The following is a 27,623-nucleotide window of genomic DNA, read 5'->3' as shown; positions in this document are numbered from 1 at the left end:
TATAGAAAACTAATGGATGGTTTTATTTTCAAAACAGAAATACACGTCTTCTCTGGATTTTTATTACTATTTAACAACACATTTCCTAAACTGAGTTCTTTAGACATCCAGTTTCCAGCGAAGTAAGTTTTTGCACAATCCTCTCCTGACTGCCAGTGTGGTGGCAATGCTATCAACCTTGACCCACCTTTTTCTTTACAAAATTCTGGAAATCTGACCCTGAGAAGAAAAACCAGAGTGACTAGAGGAAAGGAGATCACCTTCCACATCATCTACTACAGGTGCGAAACATCAAAAGAAAAAAGCCTCTTTCTCTTTGATCTTTGCAAATATACGTTTTTTTCAGGAAAGCTCTTTAGTCTTTTTGTCTTTACCACAACTTACTATGCCCTCCTGTTAGGGGTATCTTTTTACCAAGGTACACTGTACTCTGAGATGTGGAACCAAAAGCATTAAGTTGGTAAACTCAATTATTTTTATGTGTTAGGAGCTCATAGATCAAGTTCACAGTTAGGCTGTGAACATTTCGTAAGACTGTTACTTCCCTGAAGGATGGGGTAAAAATCGGGGGATAAGTCAAGATTTGGGAAGGTTCAAGTTGACAACAGTCTTAAAAACAAGAGCAAAAGGGGACAAAAATAGTGAATTCTGTTAGCCAGTGTCCTCCCCTACTTGATGAGGCATCTGCCTTCAAAGAGTAAAAACTTTTATCTCTTTCCAGGGAGATATTCAGCGCTGCTCTCAGAAAATATCAAAGCTGAACTATGTAGAAAAAATGTGTCGGAATGAGAAGCTAAGCATTTAACTGGTGCAAAATGAAAGGTGAAAGGAAGCTGGAAGCAGGGTCTTTGCAGGGAGTGACTCACCTATCTCCCTCTTTATGGAAAGTGCCTCAATTCCTTTCATTCAAACGAGCTAAAGGGAGCTTTGCAAGAGGCTAAAAGAAGAGGGGATAATGTTTATTGTTCCACAGATTGAATGGAATCTGGAATCTTTTATAGGCCTACAATTTTATAGAACTCTAGGAACTAAATTATAGTAAATCATCCTTATAAATGTCAAATTTGCACCACCAAGAAGAAAAAGCCACCAAGGTTCAACAGAAATGATTAACAAAAGAGGGAAGGCTCTAGAACAGCTGTGGCTGGCAGGTGACCCTGAGCACTCCCCAAAAGACTCCTCTGGGGCTTCATCCTCTGCCGCTGCAGGAATGGAAAACTGTGGGCCTTTAGATAGAGGACACCAGCCCCTACCTTCTGAAATCTCCTGTCCTGTGAGCTGACAGATTTGATAAAACACACAAACAGGCAGGGATCACATCCTAGGCCACCAAGTGGCATCCTTGAGCAGACCCACTGTTATTTTTGAGGGGAGAGCATTTCTTACACCTGTCCTCCCACACCTTCTCCGGGCCTGTGTCCTGCTCATCAGACAGCAGCACTGCTCTTCACTCACACACAAAAATACTTAACCTCAACATCTGAGGACTTGAAATGTTACAAGGGAAAGAGGCAAAATCAGTGCCAAGCCCAGTCACTTTCCTTTTTGCAACACTAAATTTCACCTCTTGATCTCTGACCCTATAGAGATGTTTCCCCTACAACTTTGCAACTTTATGTCTACACTACTCTAAATTTCCTAAATGCCAAGTATTCTTTACCTCATCCAAGTAATAGTTGTGAAAACTATTTCTTTCCCCTGGCTTCAAAAGTCAAGAGTCAGCCCAGGTCTGGAATGTGTCATTAATATATGTTATCTGGCCAAGAAAGTATAGAAAGGTCCCTTTGAAAACCAGAAACAACAGAGAGAATAAATATTTACAGATCGTCCTCGACTTATGATGGAGTTAAGTCCTGATAAACCCATCATAAACTGAAAATATCGTAAGTCAAAAATGCATTTAATACACCTAACCTACTGAACATCACAGCTTAGCCTAGCCTACCTCAAACATGCTCAGAACACTTACATTAGCCTACAGTTGGGCAAAATCACCTAACTCCAAGCCTATTTAATAACACAATGTTGACTGTCTTCTGTAATTTATGGACTACTGTACTGAAAGTGAAAACAGAATGGTTGCTGGTAAAGAATGGCTGTATGAGTTTCCATTGTTCACCCTCATGATGGAGTGGCTGACTGGGAGGTATGGCTTGCTGCCACTGTCCAGCATCACGAGAGATATCATACTGCCTATTGGAAAAAGATCCAAGTTCAAAATTCGAAGTATGGTTTCTACTGAACGTGTATTGCTTTCGCACCATCATAAAGTCAAAAAAAAATTCTAAGTTGAACCATCATAAGTTGGGGACCATTATTACAATCACAATGGAGAGACTGAAATTATCTTGCTCATGCCTGTGTAGTTCCTACCTAAAATTCAGCTAATGCTGTGAAACTACTTTAAGTTTTTAAAAAAGAACTCAATATTCAATCTTTTTGTCTCAGCAGTCCCTACACTTGAAATTCTATTTTTCTACAATGCACCCGCATGGTGCCTACCCGGCAAACTCCTTCTCTTCCTTCCAGGCTCAGCTCAAAGATCACTACCTCTAAGAAGTCTTTCCTGATACTACCAGATGAACTTGCTCCTTTGATTCCCTATCTTTCCACTGTAGCACATAACAGATTGGACTGTAATTATCTATTCATGTGTCTGCAGCCTTATTAGACAGTAAATTCTATGAGGACACATGATAAATGCTCAAAAGCAATTGATTCAATGTTTCTTTAGCTGAAGTCATTTATCCATTCATTCAAGAAGTATTTATAGGCTTATTATGTTCTTATATGTAAGAGACAACACTAGATGTATGCAAAAACTATCAGCACAACGCATTTTAAATTTTCAGATAAAAAACTATGTGCCTGGGCTTCCCTGGTGGCGCAGTGGTTGAGAATCTGCCTGCTAATGCAGGGGACACGGGTTCGAGCCCTGGTCTGGGAGGATCCCACATGCCGTGGAGCAACTAGGCCCGTGAGCCACAACTACTGAGCCTGCGCGTCTGGAGCCTGTGCTCCGCAACGAGAGAGGCCACAACAGTGAGAGGCCCACGCACCGCGATGAAGAGTGGCCCCCACTTGCCACAACCAGAGAAAGCCCTCACACAGAAACGAAGACCCAACACAGCAAAAATAAATTAATTAATTAATAAACTCCTACCCCCAACATCTTCCTTAAAAAAAAAAAAAAAAACTATGTGCCTACCATAGCTAACAAAGCACTTTAAGCAGGAGACTCTTAGAAAATAGTCAAAATGATGCCAAAAAGTGCCAAACAAGTGAAAGAGTTTCCATGACAAAAAACAGGCTGTCTGACAACTGTACAGCATATAAGTCTTTGATATTTACTGAATGGACTCAACAAAATTAGCTGACAATGGTAAAGTACTACTTTCACCTCTATTGTTCTTAATTTGTATCTAGTTCTAGGACATAATAGTGATCAGAGCACTTATGTAATCTGATAGGTACTCCAGAATTTGTTCATTCATTCATTCATAAGAAATCTTTACTGAAGACCTAGAATACACAAAGACTACCTACTCCTAAAATGGAAGAAACATTCTCTGTAAGTCTGCTAAAGCAAAATGGAGTTAACATGGAAATCAGACACCCCTGAAAATTTGTCAAAGATGAGGGAAAAGCACAAAAATTCTACCATCAAGGAACAACCCCCTAAAGTCTGGCTGACTACAGCCCCGCAATCAGTCCTGTTGATACCCAGTACAACAATTCCCTCTGTCCCAACAAAGCTTTTTCTATCACTAGGAAAGTGATCAGCTCCTGCACATCCAAAATAGCAAAATCTGAACTGAAGCTAACCTAGGTTCACTAAAGCTGGCAGAACAGAGACCCAAGGACTCTTCCCCATAAAACACTGGCTGAAATGAACAGCAGATGCCAACATGCAGAGAAAGACTGGCCACTGCTCCGCTGGATCCTAAAACCTACCCACTGTTAAGCTAGAAACATAAACTTAGGTCAGAATTTACTCTTTCTTTCCTATTCTCCCTACCAACCTGCTTATCTCTAGATGTAAAATCCTCATCAATCTAGAGGACTATAAAAATTATGAAACTTTCATATACTCTCACACAAAGTTTTATTTATAAATAAGCAGTCAGAATATCAATATGTAATAACCCATTTAAAAGGTGGAGAAGCCAACTTTTCAAAATTTAACTCAAATTAACACAATTTATTCACCTATATATAATGTATATTATGTTTCCAATAGGTTCCACGTAAATCAATTTCTAATATGCAATCTGGATGTAGGAGGACAGTCCCCCCTTCTATTGTCCTGTAGAATCAACTGAAGTTTTACAAGTAAACTAAAACAATGGGCAATTAAAAACACGCAACTCTCCCTAGATAAAGGGAGACATCTAGAGGCAAAAGCTTAAAATTGGGGCTTTTTCTCATAGTCTCAGCGATCTTGGAGCCACATAAAAGAGCCTTTTAAAATTCCTTCACTTAGCAATTATTCTCTAACTATGCAGTTTGTGGATTCAATTCACTGAACAAAACACTGTTTATTTTTAACCTATTACCCGCCATCTAAAATGACAACATTCCCCAAATCCCAGGAGGCCCAATTAAATCTCATTTATATGCTTACTTTAATTCTCCTCAGTCAATCTGTTGGTTCTATTGGCAAAGTGGCACAGAAAAATGATGGGCGTGGGTGAAATTGGTAAGAGACACAGAAATAATATTAACCTGCTTCATAGCAGAGCCCAAGACAGTCACATATACAGAATGCTCTAAGACCTTCAAAAGATTAAGGCAGAAGAAACTATACTTATTTAATGAGAAACTGTCTCATAAAATGTTTACTGACTTGGCTGATCTCATTAGAAAGATCTCTAGCTTATCCCTCTGTAGTGGTCACTAACTCAAATGCCCTCAGGGGACAAAGAACCCAAAAAAACAAACAAAAAAAACCCAAAACAAGCTCAAGGGCTGGCTGGGGAAAAAAAAAAAAAAAGGGCAGGGATGGAGATGGACGGAAATTGGAGAACCAACCCCAGACTAAAGGCATTCCCTTTTTTCCCTCTCTTAATCCTAAACTGGCCAAACTATCCACCCTCTCATGCTGACCTCACCCCCATTTGCTACACTTTGTCTACAGATTTTCTAAACTTTCTCCCCTAATGCATAATACTAAAGTAAAACAAATTAAAAAAAGAAAAAGTAACTCCAAATGTTATACCAAATGTATAGAAAATCTCTGGAGGAATATTTTCCAAGGTGTTAACAATAGCTATCTAGAGATGATAGGATTATGAATGTTTTAATTTTCTTATTTTTGTTATCATATTGATTTTCTAATGAGAAGAGAAAAAAGTAACTTAATTTTGAACGAGTAGCATCAAAACCCAAGGCATACCCAACATAGTCCTCACTACTCTGAAACTGAGAATAAGAGGCAGCAGGACTAACAGAAAGCCAGATCTGAACATCACATTAATCAAGGAAAAATATTTAGTGGCTATATATCATCACTGTGCTATGTTCAAATGTCATTTATTTTTAAATAAGAAAATATTACCAGCAAAGAAAGGCTATATTTGATAAAATGTGGCAGCTGAATTAAAATTTCAAAGCTGAGGCAAATTAAGCTATCCCCTAACTCTTCCCTAATTTCATAAGGCCTTACCATAAAGATCAGGTCCATGAGGAGTAAAGACATTATACAAAACAATGTTCAGTGGTGCAATCACCAACTTCCCGTAATAGTAGCTGTCAATGACCACCACAGGCACCTAAAAGAGAGCAGAAAATACATAGCAATTGCAGAGTTTTGCTCTGGAAACATTCTCACAATGCTAATAGGATAAACTTCAGAATGAAAAACAGAATCAATTCCTAATGTTCTCTTTTCCATCCACATCAGAAGTTGCTTTCATTACAACTTTAGAACAAAACAAGATAAAAAGAAAACTCACCAGAAAGATCATTAGGGCAACCAGTGACCAATGAAAGAAACTCTTCCATCTGTGCTTCATGACCAGCAAATCAAAGGCAATAGGTAAACTATTTAACAGAGAGATAGAAAGTGGGGAGTTAAATACTTAGAATAGAAACTGAAACAGGTCAGATTTACACACACCTCATGCTGAACTGAGAATAAAATGTCTCTAGCAATTACAGTGAGGGAAGAAAGCTGGTACATGAAAGGATGTCTTCTCAAAAATAAAAAATGTGATCTCTTCACAGGACTCATCAGAGTGAGATGCATCCCACAATGCACAAGAAATATAAATATTCATATTCGGAATGAGCTCCATTTTACACGTATTTATGTGTAATGGACATTTAAAATATATTAATTGTAAGTAAATGTACCCTATTGCCCTACTCCCACCCTGCCAAATAAATAAATACTGATTTCTCCCTTCCACGATGTATTAAGATTTTAGTAATAAAATAATATTACAAACTTTCACTTCAATTCTGATATATCCCTTTCCAATATGTAATATCGCTCCAAAATTTAATATGTAATATTTGTTCTTCTTCCTTTCACTTAAATTCCTCAAGCAAGTATCAACAGCATATGTGTGTTGTCTTCACTATTTCTTCCTTAAGGCCTAACATCAAGCTATTAAGACTGATCTAAGGTACCAGGAATCTCCTGTCCGCCAGACCCAGTATGTTTCCACAAGCTTCATCTCCCTTTGTCTTTCTGTTGCACTTGACACAAAGCATCTGCTCCTTCCTCTTTAGACTCCCTGGCTCAGATGTTCTTTTCTGGGGGCTTCCCTAGTGCTCCTTTCTAGGCTTCTTTTTCCCTGCCTCATGGTGTGCCCTACCATGGTCCTAGCTCCCAAAAGCAAGGTTGTACTTTTCTCTATATATATTCATTTTCTCGGGTGCTTCAACTCCTCTTGCATGAACAATCACCTTCATATCCATGACTTCCTAATCTAGGACACTAGTCAGAGCCCTTACCTGTGCTCCAGTCACAAAGAATTCCATCCCACACCAATCTATTTACTTACACAGAATCTACCCAATGTCAATTACAGGCTCTGCTCCTGCCTCTTCCATAAAGTCTTTACGTTTATACGGCACTATCATCTCTATCATCTCTTTGGCAATGTCATGTGAACATCTCTTCTAAGATTTGAAATTCCACATTCTATTACCTAAATATTGCATTAACATTCTGTGTTTTTATTTTTTTCTCCCCAACTAGTTACATTTCCATAGCACCTGCATTTCTCCTTTGATAAGTCAATAAATGATAGTACATTGCTAACTGACTAACTGTGATCCTGAAATCATTTATCTAAAGGCAGACTAATCAAAATGCGCCAACTCAGAGGTATTTGGGGAACTCATGAAGTTCAATGTAAACCCAGTAGAGAGTAAAAGGAATGCAGAAACTGACAAAAGGAGGATGGAAAAGTAAAAAGGAGGGAAGAACAAGGCTTTGTGAGTCACATTAAAGTTTGGACCCCATAGAGCAGGGGTTGGCAAACTTTTTATTTAAAGGATCCAATAGCAAACACTTTAGGCTTTGCAGGCCCCATATGGTCTCTGTTGCATATTCATGTGTGTGTGTGTTGTTTTTTAACAGGCCTTTAAAAATGTAAAAATTTCTTAGTTCTTAGGCTATACAAAACAGGCCAGCTGGATGTGTGACCCACAGGCTACAGAATGCCAACCTCTGTGACACAGAGCAATGGGGAAGCTATTACAAAGACAAAACAGAGTGATAAAATCATATTTGCATTTTAGGAAGATAACTCTAGTTTGAGCGTGGAGAGCAGATTTATAAGGATCAAGACTAGAGATGGGAAGATCATTTATGAGCCTACGTAAAAGAACAGAGAGAGGCGAAGAAAAGTAGATTCAAAAGATATTCAGGTGGCGCAGTGGTTGAGGGTCCACATGCCGCTGCAGGGGACATGGGTTCGTGCCCCGGTCCGGGAGGATCCCGCATGCCGTGGAGCGGCTGGGCCCGTGAGCCATGGCCGTTGGGCCTGCGCGTCCGGAGCCTGTGCTCCGCAACGGGAGAGGCTGCAGCAGTGAGAGGCCCGCGTACCGCAAGAAAAAAAAAAAAAAAAAAGATATTCAAGAAGTACAAGAAATTAATAAGACATGAGAAAGAGAAAACAGTCACAGATAATTTTCAGGTCCTGGCTCAGCACAGACGGTGGTACCATTTCTGGGCTAGAAACAAAGGTAAAGGACAGATTTGGAGGGAAGATAATGAGTTCAGTCTGTAAATGTTTAGCTATATAAATGGAGATATCCAATAGGCAGCTAGGTATACATGAGTGAAGCTTAAGAGATGACTGGACTATATAAAGATATGGGACTCATCAAGATGATGGAGAGAGCAGAAAGTACAGAAGAGGCTCTTACACAAAATCTTGAGAAATATAATTAATTTGAGAATGATGTGCAGAATAGAAGATTGGAGGTGGGGAAACCAGCCTTTAAAATCCACTTAAGAAAATTTTAAATGCCTATTCTGATTTAGTAACTCCCTTATAAAAATGTATCCCATAGATAAATTTCCACAAGTGTATAGACATATGTACAAAAATGTTCACTGAAGCATTGGGTATAACAGCAAAAAAACTGAAAACCAAATGCCTACCAATAAAACAATGGTTAAATAAATTATGGACAGCTATATAATAATGGAATGTTATGCAACCGATACAAAGGACGATATAAATCTATGTACAGAAGATATACATATGTATAGGATAATTCTGTTTGTTTTAAGAATTTAAGTATGTATGTATAAACGTGTATGTGTGCATTTATTCATGTAAGGATAATTTCTGGAAAGATATGTACAAAACTATCAGCAGTGACTAACTGTGAAGACTGGGTTAGGGGAGAAAAGAACTAAGAATTCTTTTTACCTCATACAATCTGGTACTTTTTTAAAATAATAAAGATATACTACTATGATAATAACCTTAACACAAACTAACATATTTTTCTAAATAACTAGTGGTACAGGCAAGAAATTAAGGCAGCACAAACTAGAGAAGTTGTGAAAACAAAAAGTACAAAAGGAATGAGAGGTACTATGGAACTTGGGAAAAAAAAAGATGCTGCAGGCAGGAAAGAAGAAGGACTGAAAGGAAACTCAGATAACAAGCCTGGGTGACCGGGAAAATGCACAGCACAGGGTGGTACAGCGTGGAAAAAACATCAGCTGTTACAGTCAGAAGGCCTGGATCCAAAGCAAACATAACCTTAAAGGCAAATTACTCAAAACCTCTCGAAGTCCACTTTCTCATTTATATAAAGCACTAATAATTGGAGACTTCCCTGATGGCACAGTGGTTAAGAATCTGCCTGCCATTGCAGGGGACACGGGTTCGTTCCCTGGTCCAGGAAGATCTCATATGCCACGGAGCAACTAAGCCTGTGCACCACAACTACTGAGCCTGCACTCTAGAGCCCACGAGCCACAACTACCGAACCCATGCACCACAACTACTGAAGCCCATGTGCCCTAGAGCCCACACACCACAACTACTGAGCCCATGCACCACAACTACTGAAGCTCGCATGCCCTAGAGCCCACGCACCACAACTACTGAGCCCGCGTGCAACAACTACTGCAGCCCACGCACCTAGAGCCCATGCTCTGCAACACGAAAGCCACTGCAATGAGAAGCCTGCGCACCACAACAAAGAGTAGCCCCTGCTTGCTGCAACTAGAGAAAGCCCACACGCAGCAATGGAGACCCACCAAAAAAAAAAAAAGCACTAATAATTGTATTTGTCTTGCAGAGTAGGTTTAGGAATAAAGTTCATAAAGGGTTTAGCTGTGCACAGGATACAGCAGATGCTTAACAGTCACTTTCTTATTAGAATTAATCATAACAATAAGTACTAAGAGAAATATTCTTCCAATTCCCAGAATCTTTGAATAATTAATTTCTATAACTTTAGGTCCTACCCAAAGAATATGGAGGTAACCTAACATTAGGATTGACTATATACTCAGTGATACATGGAAGATGAATCAGGTTAGTTTCTTACCCAAGAGCTGCACTGAATGGCCAGCCTAAGATAGCCCCAGCTGCTACTCCAAGCACAGCAAAGGAAGTTTTGTCCATATACCAGCCAGTCATGGCTATCAATGTAGTGTACATACAGAAGCTGCTAGGAAGGAATGCTGCAAGACAAAAGAAATGAAAAAAAACAGGGGAAAGGGACAAGAGATTGAGATTTATGAGTTATCAGTTATTAAAAATATAGCTGCACTGCAATATGTCAATAACCAGGAACATACTTTGAGCAATGCTATATTAGAAATGAGGAGTAAAGTGATACTCGTTAAAAAACAAAGTTCAATGATTTTATTTTCTCTCTCCTGTTTTTTATGTACCAACACATCACCCAATTATACAATGCCAACCATGCCATTTATCTCCTGGCCTGTACCCCAAGTCTAAAACTTACAGGATTCCAGGTTCCCCAGAGGTACCTCCAGGTTACATTTCCAGACAGGAAGTATGCTTCAAGAAATTTAGAGCCATTGCTAACAATCTGTTTCTGAAGAAGTTTATCCTCTGATAGGCTTCTGAGACTGTCCTATTAGCAACCTGTACCCCGTAGGAATTCTCAGAAGCCTTCTCAAGGAACAAATACGTTCAATGGCAGCACTGCTTTGCATCCTTCATACACTGACATAGATAGCTTGGCCTTTAGATGTCCCCCTAATTACTTCCATCAAGGTAACTTTCTTGTTGCATACAGCAGAGGACTGACCACCTTCAGGGTCTCTGCAACAGTAACATTTCATCAAAATGTTTCTAACAACTCTACAAAAAATGCAGATCTGCCTCTCCCTGCTGTTTAAGTGCTTCACCTAGCACTAGAAAAATCAATACCAACTCCAACAGGGACCACAATGAACAGGCAGTATGATTTGAGAAACTCAGCAAAGTGTTCAGAGGCTCATATCAAAGGATGCCTTTAACTTATCTGTGCCTTAACATCCCCAGCTGAAATTATAAAACTAAAAATACTCTCAGGTATCTCCCTCACATAAGAATCAATTTTAGGAGTAGCAAAGTAACTAAAAAAACATGTGAAGGGCTTCCCTGGTGGCGCAGTGGTTGAGAGTCCGCCTGCCGATGCAGGGGACAAGGGTTTGTGCCCCGGTCCGGCAAGATCCCACATGCCACAGAGCGGCTGGGCCCGTGAGCCATGGCCGCTGAGCCTGCGCATCCGGAGCCTGTGCTCCGCAACGGGAGAGGCCACAACAGTGAGAGGCCTGTGTACGGCAAAAAACAAAACAAAACAAAAACATGTGAAGTACAACCTTCCCAGATAAATGCTAAATAATATTGATGCCATCCAAAGCTGTTGATTCTAGCTCCAAGGGGAGCAGAGGAATATGAGGTCTCTGCCAGCTCAGAGGGCAAAGCATAGTCTCATTTAGGACAGCGGATCTCAAAGTTATTCAGGCGTGAGGCCCTGAGATCTCTGCAGAACATGGATTTTGATACAGTCAGTGAAAAGCAAATATATACTTTTGCGCTAGATACTATTTTTTGTGTATATTTAGTGTGTATACTAGATTCTGGTACACACAAGCAAAAATTAAAATTGAGATGATTATATCTAGTAACTTAATTTTTCTGGAAAACTGCAAACAGGCTACCTTTTGGCAATAGGCCACTTTGGCTCAGCTCATAGGACACAAATGTTCAATGGCAGCACAGTTTGAAAGCCACCATTCTACATTAACAATTTTATTCTAAATTTCCAGAAGCTTACTTTATTCTATAAAATACAGTACTTTATAGAATACTGTATTTTATAGTATATATTTATACTTTTATAGAATACACTGCAAATAACTGGCATAAAATAGAACCATCAAGACCAGGGCTTTTAGACATAAAGTGCTTCCTTGAGCAAAATAACAAAATTATTGTCCTTCCCCTAACAGCAAAGAAAGGCAGTGGATGCCTCTGTTTCTCAGCCCTGCTGTGATAAAAAATATAATAACGTAATAGAAAGCAACCTGATGAAAATAACAGCTCTACAACTTATGAGTTCTTTGGCTTTCAGTAAGTCGCTTCACCTTTCTAAGTTTCAGCGTCCTTACCTGCAAAAATGAGAAAATATTTATCTGACTTATAAATATTTATCTGACCTTACAACCACAGGATGGCTGTAAAGGTCAATCAAGAGCAGGTAGATAACAGGACTGTAAATTACTGACATGTTACACAAATATAACCTACATCTGGACAAGTTCTTCTGGTTGATGCAACTGTGAAATATCAGTGAAACTTTTATGCCCTCACCTGCTCTTTTACTTACCTGATGATGAGCAAAACATGCCAGTGCTGAGAACCAAGAAGGCTAGCATCATTCGACTCACATGCAGCCCAAACTTCTTGCACACAGCCCTAGAGGAAAGGCAAAGACTATCAGCATAGCAAACCTTCGGGATGGAAGTTTCAAATTAAAGGACAAAAACATGTCTGCATCACAGAGAACACTGAAGATCTAAAGTCAAATACAGAACTGTCTCAACAGGTCTGTTAGCAATTCCATGTGCATAAGAAACCCAAACATTCTTATTCCTTAAGCAGGAGAGAAGCTCTCTACCTAAGAGGAAATGTACACTTTCTGTGCTAGATTATTTCTAATATCAGTAGGAAAACAGCCTGATATAGTGGAAAAATAACAGGCCTCAGATGGGCACAAGTTAAAATCCTGGCCCTTCCACTCACTAGCAGTGGTACCCTCATCTAGTTACATAATCTGTCAGGTTGCTCATCTGTTAAATGCAGATAATGATAATACTTACTGCATAAGGTTTCTGTGAGGGCAATGCATGGTAAAGTGCGCAGAAGAGTGCCAGGCACAGAGTTGCTCAATAGATGGCAGTTATTAGAAAAAAAGACTAGTAGTTACACCAAAGGTTTTTTTTGTGTTTTGCGGTACGCGGGCCTCTCACTGCTGTGGTCTCTCCCGTTGCAGAGCACAGGCTCCGGACACGCAGGCTCAGCGGCCATGGCTCACGGGCCCAGCCGCTCTGCGGCATGTGGGATCTTCCCTGACCAGGGCACGAACCCGTGTCCCCTGCATCGGCAGGCAGACTCTCAACCACTGCGCCACCAGGGAAGCCCCCAAAGTTTTAATAAATAATTATCTAAGTCAATGTTTCTAAAGCAATTATATACCTCCTTTTACTTTTGTCTTACAGGCGTTTTCAACCCTATAAATAAAACATTATTAGAGGTGATCATTGCTTCATTTAGTCAATATCTGTTCAGACTTAACTATGTGTTACCTATTTTCTTGCTCAGGTTCCTTATTGCATCTCAGACCTTCTTTCTGAAATAATTTTGTTTCTTCCTAAATATATCCTTTAGAAGGTTCTTTAGTGAGGATCTCTTAATGGTAAATTCTGGCTTTTGTTTGATCTTTCTTTATATTTTGTCTGAAAAGTCTTTATTTAACTCTCGGTCTTAAAAGGTGGTTTAGCTGAGTACATAATTTTAGGATGACAGTCATTTTCTCACAGAACTTTGAACATATTTTTTGTCTTCTGGCTTTTGAGAATGCTTTTGTTGGTCTAACTGCCTGACATTCCTTTGTAGGTTTTATATTAGTCCTCTGTCAACTTGTAAGATCTTCTTTGTCCTTTGTTTTACACAGTCTTACCAATTCCTTTTTATTTATCCAGCTCAGCATGTTAGGCTTCCTGAATCTGTGGATTAGCATATTTTCTCCTTTGATTCTGGAAAAATCTTATTAGCTATTACTTCCCTGAATCCTGCCTCTCCCTATTCTATCTCTCCTAGATCCGATTAGATATATATCAGATCTTTCAACTCGACCACATACATTTTTTTTTTTTGCAGTACGCGGGCCTCTCACTGTTGTGGCCTCTCCTGTTGCGGAGCACAGGCTCCGGACGCGCAGGCTCAGCGGCCATGGCTCACGGGCCCAGCCGCTCCGCAGCATGTGGGATCTTCCCTGACCAGGGCATGAACCCGTGTCCCCTGCATCGGCAGGTGGACTCTCAACCGCTGCGCCACCAGGGAAGCCCCCACACACATTTCTTAGCCTTTCATATTTCCTTTTTTCTGTCACTCTGTACTACATTCTTAGTAATTGCTTCAGATCAATCTTCTAGTTTACTTATTAGAAGTGTCTAATCAGTTATTTGATCTACTGAATTTTCAATATCAATTATTATGTTTTCATTTCTAGAAGTTCTGTTTGGTTCTTTTTCAAATCTGCCCGGTCATTTTTGTAATCTCATTTGTTTTTGTTTTGTTTTTAATCCTTTTAATTTTATTGTGGTAAGAACACTTAATATAATATCTACCTTCTCTACAGATTTTTAAATGTAAAATACAGTATTGTTATCTATAGGCATAATGTTCAGCAGATCTCCACAGCTAATTCACGTCACATAAGTGAAACTTTATACCCATTGATTAGCAACTTTCCATTTCCACCTGCCCCCAAACTGGGCAGCTACAATTCTACCCCTTTTTTCCATGAGTTCAACCATTTATTTTAGATAACTCATGAAAGTGGAATCATGCAATATTTGCTCTTCTGTGACCAGTTATTTCCCTTAGCACAATTTCCTCAGGGTTCATCCACTACGTCACATTTGCAGAATTTCCTTCTTTTTTAAGACTGAATAATACTCCATTGTATACCACGTCCCCCACCCCATTCATCTCTCACTGGGTATTTAGGTTGTTTCCAATCTTGGCTATTGTGACTAATGCTGCAACCAATATTGGAGTGCAAATACTGCTTTGAGATCCTGATTTCAATTCTTTTATATAAATCCCCAGAAGTGGGTTTGCTGGATCATATGGTGGCTCTATTTTTTTTAATTTTCTGAGGAACCTCATACTGTTTTCCACAGTGACAGTACCATTTTGCATTTCCACCAACAGCGTGCAAGGGTTCCAACTTCTCTACATCCTCACCAATACTTGTCTTTGTTTTTAGACAAGAGCCATTCTTTTTTCTTTTTTTTAACTGAAATATAGTTGATTTACAATGTTCTGTTACTTTCTGGTGTACAGCCAAGTGATTCAAAGTATATATACATATATATATTCTTTTTCATATTCTTTTCTATTACAGTTTATTACAGGATATTGAATATAGTTCCCTGTGCCATACAGTAGGACCTTGTTGTTTATTTTATATATATTAGTTTGTATCTACTAATCCCAAACTCCTAATTTATCCCTCCCCCACCCCCTTTCCACTTTAGTAACCGTAACTTTGTTTTCTATGTAAGTCTGTTTTCTATGTGAGTCTGTTTTCTACGTGAGTTTCTGTTTTGTAAATATGTTCATTTGTATCATATTTTAGATTCCACATATAAGTGATATCATATGGTATTTGTCTTTCTCTTTCTGACCTACTTCACTTAGTATGATAATCTCTAGATCCGTCCATGTTGCATATGGTATTATTTCATTCTGTTTTATGGCTGAATAGTATTGCATTTTGTGTGTGTGTATACATATATATATATATATATATATATATATATATATATATATGCATACACACCACATTTTCTTTATCCATTGATCTATCAATGGACATTTAGGTTGCTTCCATGTCTCGGCCATTGTAAATAGTGCTGCAACGAACACTGGGGTGCATGTATCTTTTCAAATTAGTTTTCTGTGGATATATGCCCAGGAGTGGGATTGCTGATCATATGACAATTCTATTTTTAGTTTTTTAAGGACCCTCCATACTGTTCTCCATAGTGGCTGCAGCAATTAACATTCCCACCAACAGTGTAGGAGGGTTTCCTTTTCTCCACACCCTCTCAGCATTTATTTTTTGTAGACTTTTTGATGATAGCCATTTTGACCAGTGTGAGGTGATACTTCATTGTAGTTCTGATTTGCATTTCTCTAATAATTAGCAATGTTGAGCATCTTTTCACGTGCTTACTGGCCATCTGTATGTCTTCTTTAGAGAAATGTCTGTTTAGGTCTTCTGCCCATTTTTTGATTGGGTTTTTTGTTTTTTTTGTTATTGAGTTATAGGAGCTGTTTGTGTGTTTTGGAAATTAAGCCCCTGCTGGTCACATCATTTGCAAATATTTTCCCCCAGTCTGTAGTTTGTCTTTTTGTTTTGTTTATGGTTTCCTCTGCTGTGCAAAAGCTTGTAAGTTTGATTAGGTCCCATTTGTTTATCTTTGCTTTTATTTCTCTTGCCTTGGGAGACTGATCTAAGAAAACATTAGTACAATTTATGTCAAAGAATGTTTTGCCTATGTTCTCTTCTAGGAGTTTTATGGTGTCATGTCTTATATTTAAGTCTTTAAGCCATTCTGGGTTTATTTTTGTGTATGGTGTGAGGGAGGGTTCTAAATTTATTGATTTACATGCGGCTGTCCAGGATTCCCAACACTATTTGCTAAAGAGACTGTCTTTTCTCCATTGTATATTCTTGCCTCCTTAGGCAAGAGCCATTCTAACAAATATGAAGTGATCTCACTGTGGTTTTGATTTGCATTTCCCTGATGATTAGTGATACTGTCATCTTTTCATGTATGTTGGCCAGATTATTAGGTTTCTTACTATTGAGTTACAGGAGTTCCTTATACATTTTGGAAATGAATCTCTTATCAGATATATGGTTTGCAAATATTTTCTCCCATTCTGCAAGTTCTTTTTCACTCCATTGATTGTTTAGTCTCTTGTTTCTTCTTTATGTTTTCAATTCCTTCTTTTATTTCTTTAAAAATATTAAATGTAATTATTTTATTTTCTTATTTTAGTAATTCCTAATAAATGAAGTTTTGCAGGTCAGCTTTCTATTGATCTGTTATCTCTGCTGGCTCTCACTCATAATGGTTTGTTCCCTTCTGTGATTTGTCATTTATTTTTACTATAAATTCTTGTTCACTAGGATTTTATCTATGGTAATGCTTTGACACCTGGATTAAGGATCCACTTCTCTAGAGAAATTTTACATTTGTTTTTGCAAGATGCCTGGAAACACTAACAGCCCAGAACAATTTAAAGTAAACTCTCAACTTGGGGTTTAGGGGGCCACGTGGGTGATTTGAATTCAGTCCTGAACTCATATAAAGACCAACTTAAGATTACAATCCTCAAAGGCAGCACTGGATTTCTTTTTTTTTTCTTTTTTTTTTTTTTTTTTTGCGGTACGCGGGCCTCTCACTGTTGTGGCCTCTCCCATTGCGGAGCACAGGCTCCGGACGCGCAGGCTCAGCGGCCATGGCTCACGGGCCCAGCCACTCCACGGCATGTGGGATCTTCCTGGGCCGAAGCATGAACCCGTGTCCCCTGCATTGGCAGGCGGACTCTCAACCACTGCGCCACCAGGGAAGCCCTGGATTTCTTTTTTTTTCCTCTATTCTACCCAGAGTCAAGGCCAAAGAACTTTTTCATCTTATATTTTTGGCTGTTTTGCAGTGGGAAGACTTTAAATAATGATTACTAAGTCCAGATACCTTTTAAAGCATTATTAAAATGTTTCTTAGGTTTCATGTTAAAAAAGGTAGCTATTTTTATTACTGGAACACTTAACTGCTTAATACTTTCACTAATATTCATTCAACCAATAGGTACTTGGTGAAAGACAATGTACTGGGCGCAAATAAGAGCAGTGAGTTCCACACTGCGAATAATTTCCTATCAGCTCAGCTCAAAGGGAGAAGAAAGAAATCATGATCCTATCTCTCAGGACCAAAAAAGAAAAAAAAAAAAAAGGGCCCTACTAAATCCTACCAAATAAAATACCAGTTAGATATTTATTAACAGAATTAAAGTTAATAATATGAAGATATGCCATTTATCACCTCAGGAAAGAAAGTGATAATTAGAAGTATTCCCTTCCAATGGTTCGTTTCAAACAAGAAATTGCACTTTAGATATAATATTAGAAGCTAGAAGGAAAATGTTTTCTGTTTCTAAACACTGCTTCTACTATCACAGTAATAATCTATGCTATATTGGGCTTCCTCATAGCACTTTTAGAAGCAAAGCTTTTATACTCACTTGTAAAAGTAAAGTTCACATATACAGCTCACAAAAGCCAGCAAACATCGTAAAAAGTAAAAGACAAGAATCTGAAAGAAACCCAGAACAAGAAAACAGAAGTTAAAGATAAGTTAGAAAAACTCTTAAAGATGAAACCACTCTCATTTGTCACTAATAACTATAAATTGGTATAATCCTTTTGAAAAGCAATATGTATCAAGAACCATGCAAATTTTCATATCCCTAAATTCAAGTATAGAAGTATATCTACTTCTCTGATTCCGGCCCACAGAAGTAACTCAAAATATGGGAGGGGAGGAGTTCTATTCATAAAAATGTTAATTGCAGCTCTACTAACTTAGTAAAAACTATTTTAAAAACTATAAAATGTTCAATTACAGGGAAATGGTTAAATTATATCTATTCATGTATTATTATACACATATCAAAGTTTATGGTTACAAAGACAGTGGAAAAATTCTTATGATATAAAACTCATTTATTCAACAAGCATTTCTTAGACAATTATAATAACTGATTATAATTATTATAAAATTATATTATAAAATACTAAATGAAAATATATGATATAACATTATTTATACATCAGAGTTACAGCTATGGAAATCAGAAGTACTGTATATGAAAAAACTGGAAAGAAATATAATAAAATGGTAAAAGTGGCTATATCAGGCTAGTGAGATTTAGGTACATATTTTTCCTCCTATTTTTCAAATGTCTGTAATGTGGTTTTTATTAATTGTAGGAATTGACATGAATTTTACAAATAAAAATAACAAAATAATAAGAATTGTACCGAATAGCTTTTATACTACAGTATACTGGTATGTTTAAAAGCAATGAATACCTCTGAAAATAAGCACTATTTAAATACATTCTATGATTAATATTACTACATATAACTTAAAAGTTCTTTCAGTTTTCATCATTATGTTCAATCAAGTAATCAGCAAATGCCCAAGTTCATTCATTAATTCAATAAAACCATACTGAAAACCTACTATACATTGAGCACTCTCTAGATGCTACTAGGAATACAGATAATTTTAGTACAAGGTATCCACACTTAAGGACTCTTCATCTGGTTGAGGAGAGTACAAAAGCACACTTAGAAAGTTAAAAATTAACACAAGTTAATATAAGAACTGTATTTGGGAATAGGACAGTGATGCTCCCATAGCAACTAATATTCAACATAGTAACTGGATGTCGGGTTAGTGCAAAAAGACACAGAAAAGAAATGAGATATAAGGAATGGAACAGAAGAAACTAAACTCTACATGCACAGATGAAAGAGGATCCAGAGATTCACCTGACAAACCACGGACACTAATAAGGAAATTCAGTGAGATTTTGATCATGATCAAAAAGCAAAAATCAACTGTGTTCCTCACAATTGTGTTCCTCACCTGCAATGACCTCCTACAAAAATTACAGAAAACAAGATACCGTTCATAACAGTAACAAAAAGTATAAAGAATCTAGTCATTATCCTAGTCAAAGAATGGATAAGCCTAAAATGGATACATTGTTTACATTTTATTAAAAGACACAGAAAACCTAACTAAGTGGATAAATACATCATTTTAGGGATGGAATGACTCAACACTCTAAAAATATTGATTCTCATATTAATACATAAATTCAATGCAACTCCAATCAATACCTACCAGAATTTGGGAGAGGGGCAAATTGATTCTAAAATGATTTTTAAAATACAATTTTAAGGACTCCCCTGGCAGTCCAGCAATTAAAAGACTCACCAGAATTTGGGAGAGGGGCAAATTGATTCTAAAATGATTTTTAAAATACAATTTTAAGGACTTCCCTGGCAGTCCAGCAATTAAAAGACTCTGTGTTCCCAATGCAGGGTAACTGGGTTCAATCCCTGGTCAGGGAACTAGGTCCCACATGCTGCAACTAAGAGTTCGCATGCCGCAACTAAAGATCCTGTGGGCAGCAACTAAGACCCAGTGCAGCCAAATAAATAAATAAATACATAAATATTTAAAAAATTAAAAATAAAACACAATTTTTAAAATGGATAGAGAAATTCATCAGCCAAATATTAACACATACTACAAAGCCATAATAATAGAAGCAATATAGTACTCTCTGACAAACTGACCAATGATACAGAATTAAAAAGGCCAGAAACATACACGGGAATGAGATGTATGATACAGATGGTATTACAAACCAGAAGGAAAAGGATGAATTATTTAGCAGATGGTGCTGGAAAATCCAGTTCGCCATATAGGAAAAAATAAAGCTGGATCTTTCCACAATTTATAAAAAATAAAATTCAAATGGACTAAAGCCTTGTATGTGAAAGATAAAATAATAAAGTTACTAGGGAAAAATACATAAGAATATCTTTGTGACCTGTGGTGAAGGATTTCTTTCAGAAAGACCCAAAACCCACCAACCGTAAGTGAAAAACTAATTGGTTTGACTCTATCAAAATTAAAGATTTCTGTTCAACAAAGGACCACAGACAAAGTTAGTAGACAGGTGACAGCCTAAGAGAAAGGATTTCCAGTATCTAAAACCTACAAGGGGTTACTATTGAGAACTTCTACAAATCACAAGAGAAAACCAGAAAACCCAACTGAAAAACAGGCAAAGGATGCAAATAGGTAATTCACAGAAAAGGAAATATGAATGACCAATAAATACATGAAGAAATTCTCCACCTTACTAGTTGTCAGAGAAATGTAATTAAAATGAGAAGCATCTCATATACATGAGAAGGGCAAAAATTAGAAAGTCAGAAATATCAAGTGCTCAGATATTAGGAAGCTGAAACCCCAAACATTATTGTAGGGAGTATAAAGTTGAATAGCCATTCTGGAGAGCAATCTGGCAGTGCTCCATGAAATTAAGTAGCCCATGGATCTATGTACAGGATGCCACTCCTGAGTGTATAATTCAGAGAATTTCACACCTCAATCCATAGAGAGAACAAAGCTGTTCTTGTTTAGGGTAGCAAGTTGTAAAGGTAACCATCACTAGGGGTGCCAATTATTACCATATTGTCTCTCAGCAACAATCCACCCTTTTCTACTCTAATTATGATGATGGGGCTGGGACCCTATAAGCTACAACTCCCCCTTGCCCTGTGGCTCACACTGGCAGAACCTAAAAAGGAGGAAACTGGAAGAAAGAACAAGAGAACAGATATCTTCATTCCTGTTTTGCTTGCTGTTTGTATCACTGATGTAAGAGGTAGGACTCTGGGTTGAATATGCCAAATTTGAAGTGACAGTGGATATCCAAATGTAGATGAAAACCTTAAGTGCTGCATATTGTTATTTCTCTACTAACTCCCCCATCCTATATATCTTTCCTCTGAGGCCACTTGGAGAGCCTGGACTTCCACTCCCCCAAACCTAGCAGTAATGAGGTACCTCTACCCTGACCACTAGGGTGGTATCAGTGGAGGCCTAGTTGGGAACCTGGACTTCTAGCCCCAATTGGCAGTCACAAGGTGGTGAACCCTCTCCTTTTTCCAGCTGCAGTGGTATCAAAAGAAGCCATCTAAAAGAGAAGCAGAATAGTGCAGAGGAAGCAGGCTGGGCCCATGAATAAGATCCAGAGTCTCATACTATAATACCCAAAATGTCCAAGTTTCAACTAAAAATTACTTGTCAACCAGGAAGATCTCAAACTGAAGGAAAAAAGTCAATTAATAGATACCAAAACTGAGATGAGATATAAGAATTATCTGACAAAGTTTTAAAGGAGCCATTGTAAAAATGCTTCAATAAGCAATTAAGAACACGCTTGAAACAAATGAAAAAATAGCAAGTCTCAGTAAAGAAACAGAAGAGAAAAAGAAAAACCAAAAGGAAATTTTAGAACTGAAAAAATACAGTAACCAAAATAAAAGCTCAATGAGTAGGCTCAACAGCAGAATGAAGGAGACAGAGGAAAGCATCAATGAACCGGAAAAAAGACGACAGAAACTGTTCAGTCTGAACACAGAGAAAACAGACTGGAAAAAAGTGAAGAGAGGGCTTCCCTGGTGGCGCAGTGGTTGAGAGTCCGGCTGCCGATGCAGGGGACACGGGTTCATGCCCCGGTCCGGGAAGATCCCACATGCCACGGAGCAGCTGGGCCCGTGAGCCATGGCCGCTGAGCCTGTGCGTCCGGAGCCTGTGCTCCGCAACGGGAGAGGCCACAACAGTGAGAGGCCCGTGTACCGCAAAAAAAAAAAAAAAAAAAAAGTGGAGAGCTTCAGGGACCCATGGGACTGTAATAAAATATCTAACATTCACATCATTGGAGGCTCAGGAGAGGAGAAACAGGGCGGGACTGAAAAAGCACTTAAAAAAATAACAGCTAAAATCTTCCCAAATTTGTGAAAAGACATAAGTCTAAAGATTCAAGAAGCTGAGTAAACTCCAAACAGGATAAACCCAAAGAAATCCATGCTAAGACACATCATAGTCAAATTTCTGAAAGGTAATCAGGTTAGGTCTCAGTTAACTCCTAATTATCCTTCAGTATTCTGTTTAAATTAAGCTCTCCCTAATATGCTAACCCACTGCACATTGTACTTTTCCTCCATGACCCACTGCATTTATAATTACTTGTTCCATGTTCGTCTTCTCCACTAAACTATAAATTCCATGAGGGCAAGGATTTGGTCATTGTTACACCCAGAGCACTTAACAAAGTGTCTACCAAATAAAAGTTGCTCCATTAATACTTGTTGAATAATGAATGAATAAATGATTCTTCTTAAAAACAATCCCCTCCTAACTATGAATATATTTGGTCCCTTTCCCAAATTGTTCCAGAGACTCACCCACCACTTGATCAGTTGTGATTGCTTCCAGGTTGGCCCGCCCTTACCTTATTAGTTTGTAAAATTCTTGCATGAAATGCAGCTGGCCAGGCGTGAAGCAACAGGTAAGCATAGGAGCGAATGGCATAAGCTGGGGAATACTCCCAAGTCTGAAACCCCTTCCCATAGATGAGGTAGTGTGTCTGAAAGTACAAAACGGATGGATTCAGGGTTATATTGGCCAAAAATCCTTGTTAAGAGGATGCAGGTGAAGTTTCTAAGCAAAAGTATTAATGAGACAAAGGTACACAAAAAAGCTGAAATTCTCAATAAGATTTGCAACTAATGGATAAGAATCAAAATGACCCAATACTGAAAAATATTAAGACATTATAAATCCTACAAGATTATTGTTTGGCCAACATTGAAAGCTGGAATTTTACCCTCTATTTATTTTTTAAAAAATACTCATTAACCAAAACAGGAAAACTCTAAATCTTGTATTTTCCTTAAACTACCTACCCTAAGCATTCCTTATTTTTTTATGCAAAATGTGATCAGAAAATTTCACCTCTGCATTTCCTATAACAGGGAGTCCAACAAACTTATAAAAGTATAAATCAAGAAACAGCAATATAAGCATAGTATGTAGCAACATTGTTTATTTTACTAGACATCAAAAGAAAAAAACCAAAAATGTTTAAAGAAAGTGGTTGCCTCTGGGGACAAGGATTTGGCCATGAGAAGTGGAACAGGGAGTTTCTGCTTCTCTTTTACGTTTAATATTTTTAAACTACCTCAAAGTAATATTTTGACTTAAAAACTTTTTAAGAAAATTACAAATTACACCTTTTTTGTATAACAGCAATTCCTATATCATTCAATAGGAGGTAAATCATCAGCTTAGAATACAGAAATGAAAATAAGGTTATTTTACTAATAGTCACACTTGTATATTATTTGTATCTTGATTCATAACAAGGTTCCAAGCAGTGAAATCAAGAACAAAAAAAGAAAACTAAAGAAATCACCTACTGGTTCCCAGTAGTTGAATGTTTCATCACAGTCAGAGATGTTGCTGAGGAGAGCAGCACATAACCTTGCTGAGAGCAGACACTTGAACGCAGTAGATCCTTCAGGTGCCCAGACTTGTCCTGCTTTGTTCCCAGATAACCTGCTCAGAAGCAAAAAAAAAGTATGTGTCAGAAAGGACCTGCTAACCAGAAGGGCTAAAACTAGACAGAAAGGACAACAGGTCAAGAGACACCAAAGCACATGAGTTAGTCACCTAAAAGGGTGAATCGTTAATTGTCCTGACTAGAATAAATAAGGAACGAATTAAGACCTTAATCAACGTTAGTCATTACTTCCTGCTTTTAAGGTGTAAGCTAATTCATGCACTTTAGTTCTTTGCATCTATGACACTCCGCTTACCCCAAGCCAACAAATCGCTCACTTACAGGCCACAAGCTCTTATTCGTCTTTTCCTTATTCTCCTAACAAGGTCATTACTTTCCATGGCTTTATTCATTTCCCCATCTGTTCAAATGCCCAGAAGCTAACTTGTGCAGTGGGCATCACCTTTTCCAATTCCATATGCTGACAGCTCCCCAGCGCAGGCTTAACCTGCAGCCCTCCGGCTTGAAAAGAGAGGTGTTTGCTGGTGTGCAAGGTGGTGGGGCCCACACAGAAGAGTAAAGGGTCGGGACTCTGCGAGGACTGAAGGAAGCTGGGACACACACACACACACAACACACACACACACAACACACACACACACACACGCGCGCGCACACACACACAGCGACGCCAGCCCACCCTGGGCCTGGGCCGGAAGCCGCACAGACCTGCAGGGTTTCTTCACTAGCAACACGGGACCCGAGCTGGGGGATCTAATCTAAGGCGGGTGAAGACCCAGCGTCCACCCGCCCTGTAAGAGCAGAAAGAGCAGGGTGAAGAGGCTGCGGGCCCTCCCGGCGGGAAAGTCGGGCAGGGCGCAGCACAGCACAGCGCGGGCGAGACCCTCTACCGGCAGCCCCGCGCCGCCCGCCGCCCGGCCACGCCCCCGCCGCGCCCGCACACCTACTCGGGCCGGGGCTCTGCGCTGCCCGCCTCCCGGCTGCACAGCAGTTCCCGCAGCTTGTCGGCGGCCGAGGTCGTGTCCCCGCCGCTGCCCCCGCTTCCCTTCAGGCGCTGCCGGGCTCCTCGGCTGGCCATGGCAAGAGTGGGAAAAAAGGTAGAACTCGGCGCCCTACGAAGGCGACGAGCGCGGAGACATAGCCTTTGGCTGGCAACGGTGTCCGCCGAGGGACAAAAGACCTCGACATGCGCAGACACGACTAAATTATAGTTTTCTGGGCTAATTGGGGCAAATCCCTGGGTAGAAAAGAAATGCGACCTGAGACTTTACTTGGCCGTTATCGCTATCCCTTCCACATACTAGCAACGCTAGGCATGCCTTCCTCCCTCTCTCTCTGCCTTCACTTCTCAGCATTCTGCACTCTCCTACAAATACTGTCCTTCAGCATCCCTGTTTAAAAGAAAGCACAAATAGAGAGTAATTAATTCCACCGAGTACGCAGATATTCAGTTAAAAATCATAGCACAGCCGCCTACAAAAGAGGAAGTTCTTTAAAGATCACTGGCACCTTGTCCTTTATATTTTGGCAAGTGATAGGGACAGCCTGCAGCTAATTAACTGCTTCAGAGAGATGAAGCCATAATGGCAGAATACAGAATGAGGAGAAAAGTGAAAGACTGAAGAAACTCTGTGCAGCAAATTTAACCAGACACCAGTCACTGCCATTGCTACTACAGCATTATGGTAAGCATTTAATATACCTTATCCTTTTAAAATATAATACAACAACCTTGTTTTATCAAAAAGGAGACTGAGGTCCAAGGTTGCATAGCTAGGAAGTGATGGAGCCATGTTCCAACCCAGGTCTTCCTACAAAATCCATGCTCTTCCAACCAGGAGATCAGGAGAAAGCTCTTGATTTCACACAGGCATTTTTACATGGGCACTTTGATGATATCATGCCTGTGACTCTCAGAGGTCATTCATCTGTTCCTGATACTCTGCCTACTCCCCCAATCACAGAGCTCTATCCCACCCTGTGAAGCTCCGTACCAGTAAGTAAAACAAGGTTATAGAGGGAGTGCTAAACTTGACAGGGTCCCAAGTTATGACTTCATACTAAAAATTCCTGAGTATTAACAATGGAGATTGATCCTATTGCTCAATTCCCACATGAAATTACTAGTTGCCAAATTCAGACATCTCAATGTAACTATATCTCATACAGCCACCTCCTTTTCATTTCACTCTAGTGCAGGCCCCTCCCTGACTCTACCCAAGTCTACTACAGTAGCATCCTTACAGGGATCTCCCATCTCAAATTGATCCTGTGCAATACTGTCCAATTAATTTTCAAAAATTCTACATCCCTAACCTACTTTTCTTATCTCCCACTACTTTCCTATACACATTTTATGTTCCAACTAGCCTGTAAAGTACCCCAAATGCTCCCATATCTCTACCTCTGCTCATGTATGCCCTCTGCCTGGAATGCATGCCCTCCTTGCCTAACAATCCTTCCATCACAACCCTGCCCTTGTTTTAAGATCCAGCTCAAATGATACCTCATCCAAGTGATACCAAACCAAAATTGGGTCTGCTCACCTACACACAGAAAAGCCAATGTACTGACACCAGGTTGTGCTGAAGCAAAGTACAGTGTCTATAGCAAGGAGAAGAGGCAGCTTATGCTCAAAAGACCTAAACTCCCTGAAGCTTTCAGGGAAGGTTTTTTAAAGGCAAGGTGAGGGAAAGAGTTGAGGTGTGCATGATCAGCTCATGGACATCCTTGACTGGTTGGTGATGAGGTAACAGGTTGGTATTTCAGGGGTCAACAGCATCAACCTCCTGGGGTCTTTGTGCTGGTGATCAGCATGCAATTAACTTCTTCCACCTGGTAGGGGTTTAGTATCAATAAAACATACAAGGATATGGCTCAGAATATTATCTATGGCCCTTGAGGAGGAACTAAATGTACTTGACTTTTTTTATGGCTAAACTATCATAATTTTGTCTTACATGACTGTTTTCCTTTGTTTCTGCATTTTCTCATTTCTCAGGTTAAATCTGCTCTTTGGTGGACTTCCCTAATGGTACAGTTGTTAAGACTCCGCTCTTCCATTGCAGCAGACGCAGGTTCGATCCCTGGTCAGGGAATTAAGATCCCGCAGGCCACGCGGCCAAAACAAAAAAACAAAACAAAAAAACTACTCTTTAGAGTTCGGGGAAGGCCTAGGAGGCTAAAGCTTTTCTGCAAACAAGAGGCAGGAGACTCGGAGAGGGTGGGGGAATCTGTCTTCAGGAAGGCCCTGCAGGGTCTGCTTGGTTTCACATGTACCAGGCACTACTGGGGATGGAAGAAAGCTATAAATCACATTACCTGCCCTCGAGTAGCTTTAAGTCTATGTGGAGAGCTAAGCAATACATATGTCCATAAGAGATCCCTTGATTCTTCACTCCCCAAACTTACTCCCATGCCAGTTTTCCTATTCTGATTAAAAACACTTCTATTCTCCCAGTTGCTTGGGTCAAAAACCTAGGGATTCTGTTTGATTCCTCTATTTCTCTAACTCCAAAACATTCATGCATGCACATATATTTAAATCATCAGTAAGTTCTTCTAATTATTACCCAGTCCAAACACTTTTTACCACCCTGGTCCAGGTCACCATCATATCTTGGTTGCATTATTATAATAACCTCC

The 27,623-nt window shown here is 39.2% G+C and overlaps 1 protein-coding gene across 5 annotated transcripts in view; it reads right to left on the bottom strand.

Annotated features, from left to right (window-relative positions):
* The window catches only part of ALG9 (ALG9 alpha-1,2-mannosyltransferase), a 99,007-nt gene extending 71,391 nt beyond the window's left edge, over positions 1–27,616 (bottom strand). For 3 of the 5 annotated variants that reach the window (XM_019941902.3, XM_019941901.3, XM_073808218.1), the window contains exons 1-8: positions 24,926–27,616; positions 23,875–24,013; positions 22,908–23,042; positions 18,045–18,115; positions 12,328–12,416; positions 10,030–10,165; positions 5,955–6,042; positions 5,666–5,771 (exon numbers count right to left, since the gene is read on the bottom strand). In XM_019941902.3, the coding sequence (XP_019797461.1) occupies positions 5,666–5,771; positions 5,955–6,042; positions 10,030–10,165; positions 12,328–12,416; positions 18,045–18,115; positions 22,908–23,042; positions 23,875–24,013; positions 24,926–25,056 (895 nt within the window). In that variant the 5' untranslated portion in view covers positions 25,057–27,616. The other 2 variants (XM_019941905.3, XM_019941904.3) reach the window with 2 other exon arrangements.
* Positions 27,617–27,623: the final 7 nt, after the last annotated feature.

Source organism: Tursiops truncatus, chromosome 8 (genome assembly GCF_011762595.2).
Source record: "Tursiops truncatus isolate mTurTru1 chromosome 8, mTurTru1.mat.Y, whole genome shotgun sequence".
Classification (NCBI taxonomy): Eukaryota; Metazoa; Chordata; class Mammalia; order Artiodactyla; family Delphinidae; genus Tursiops; species Tursiops truncatus.
Note: the sequence above shows the minus strand (reverse complement) of the source record. Positions and strands in the feature narration are given on the sequence as shown.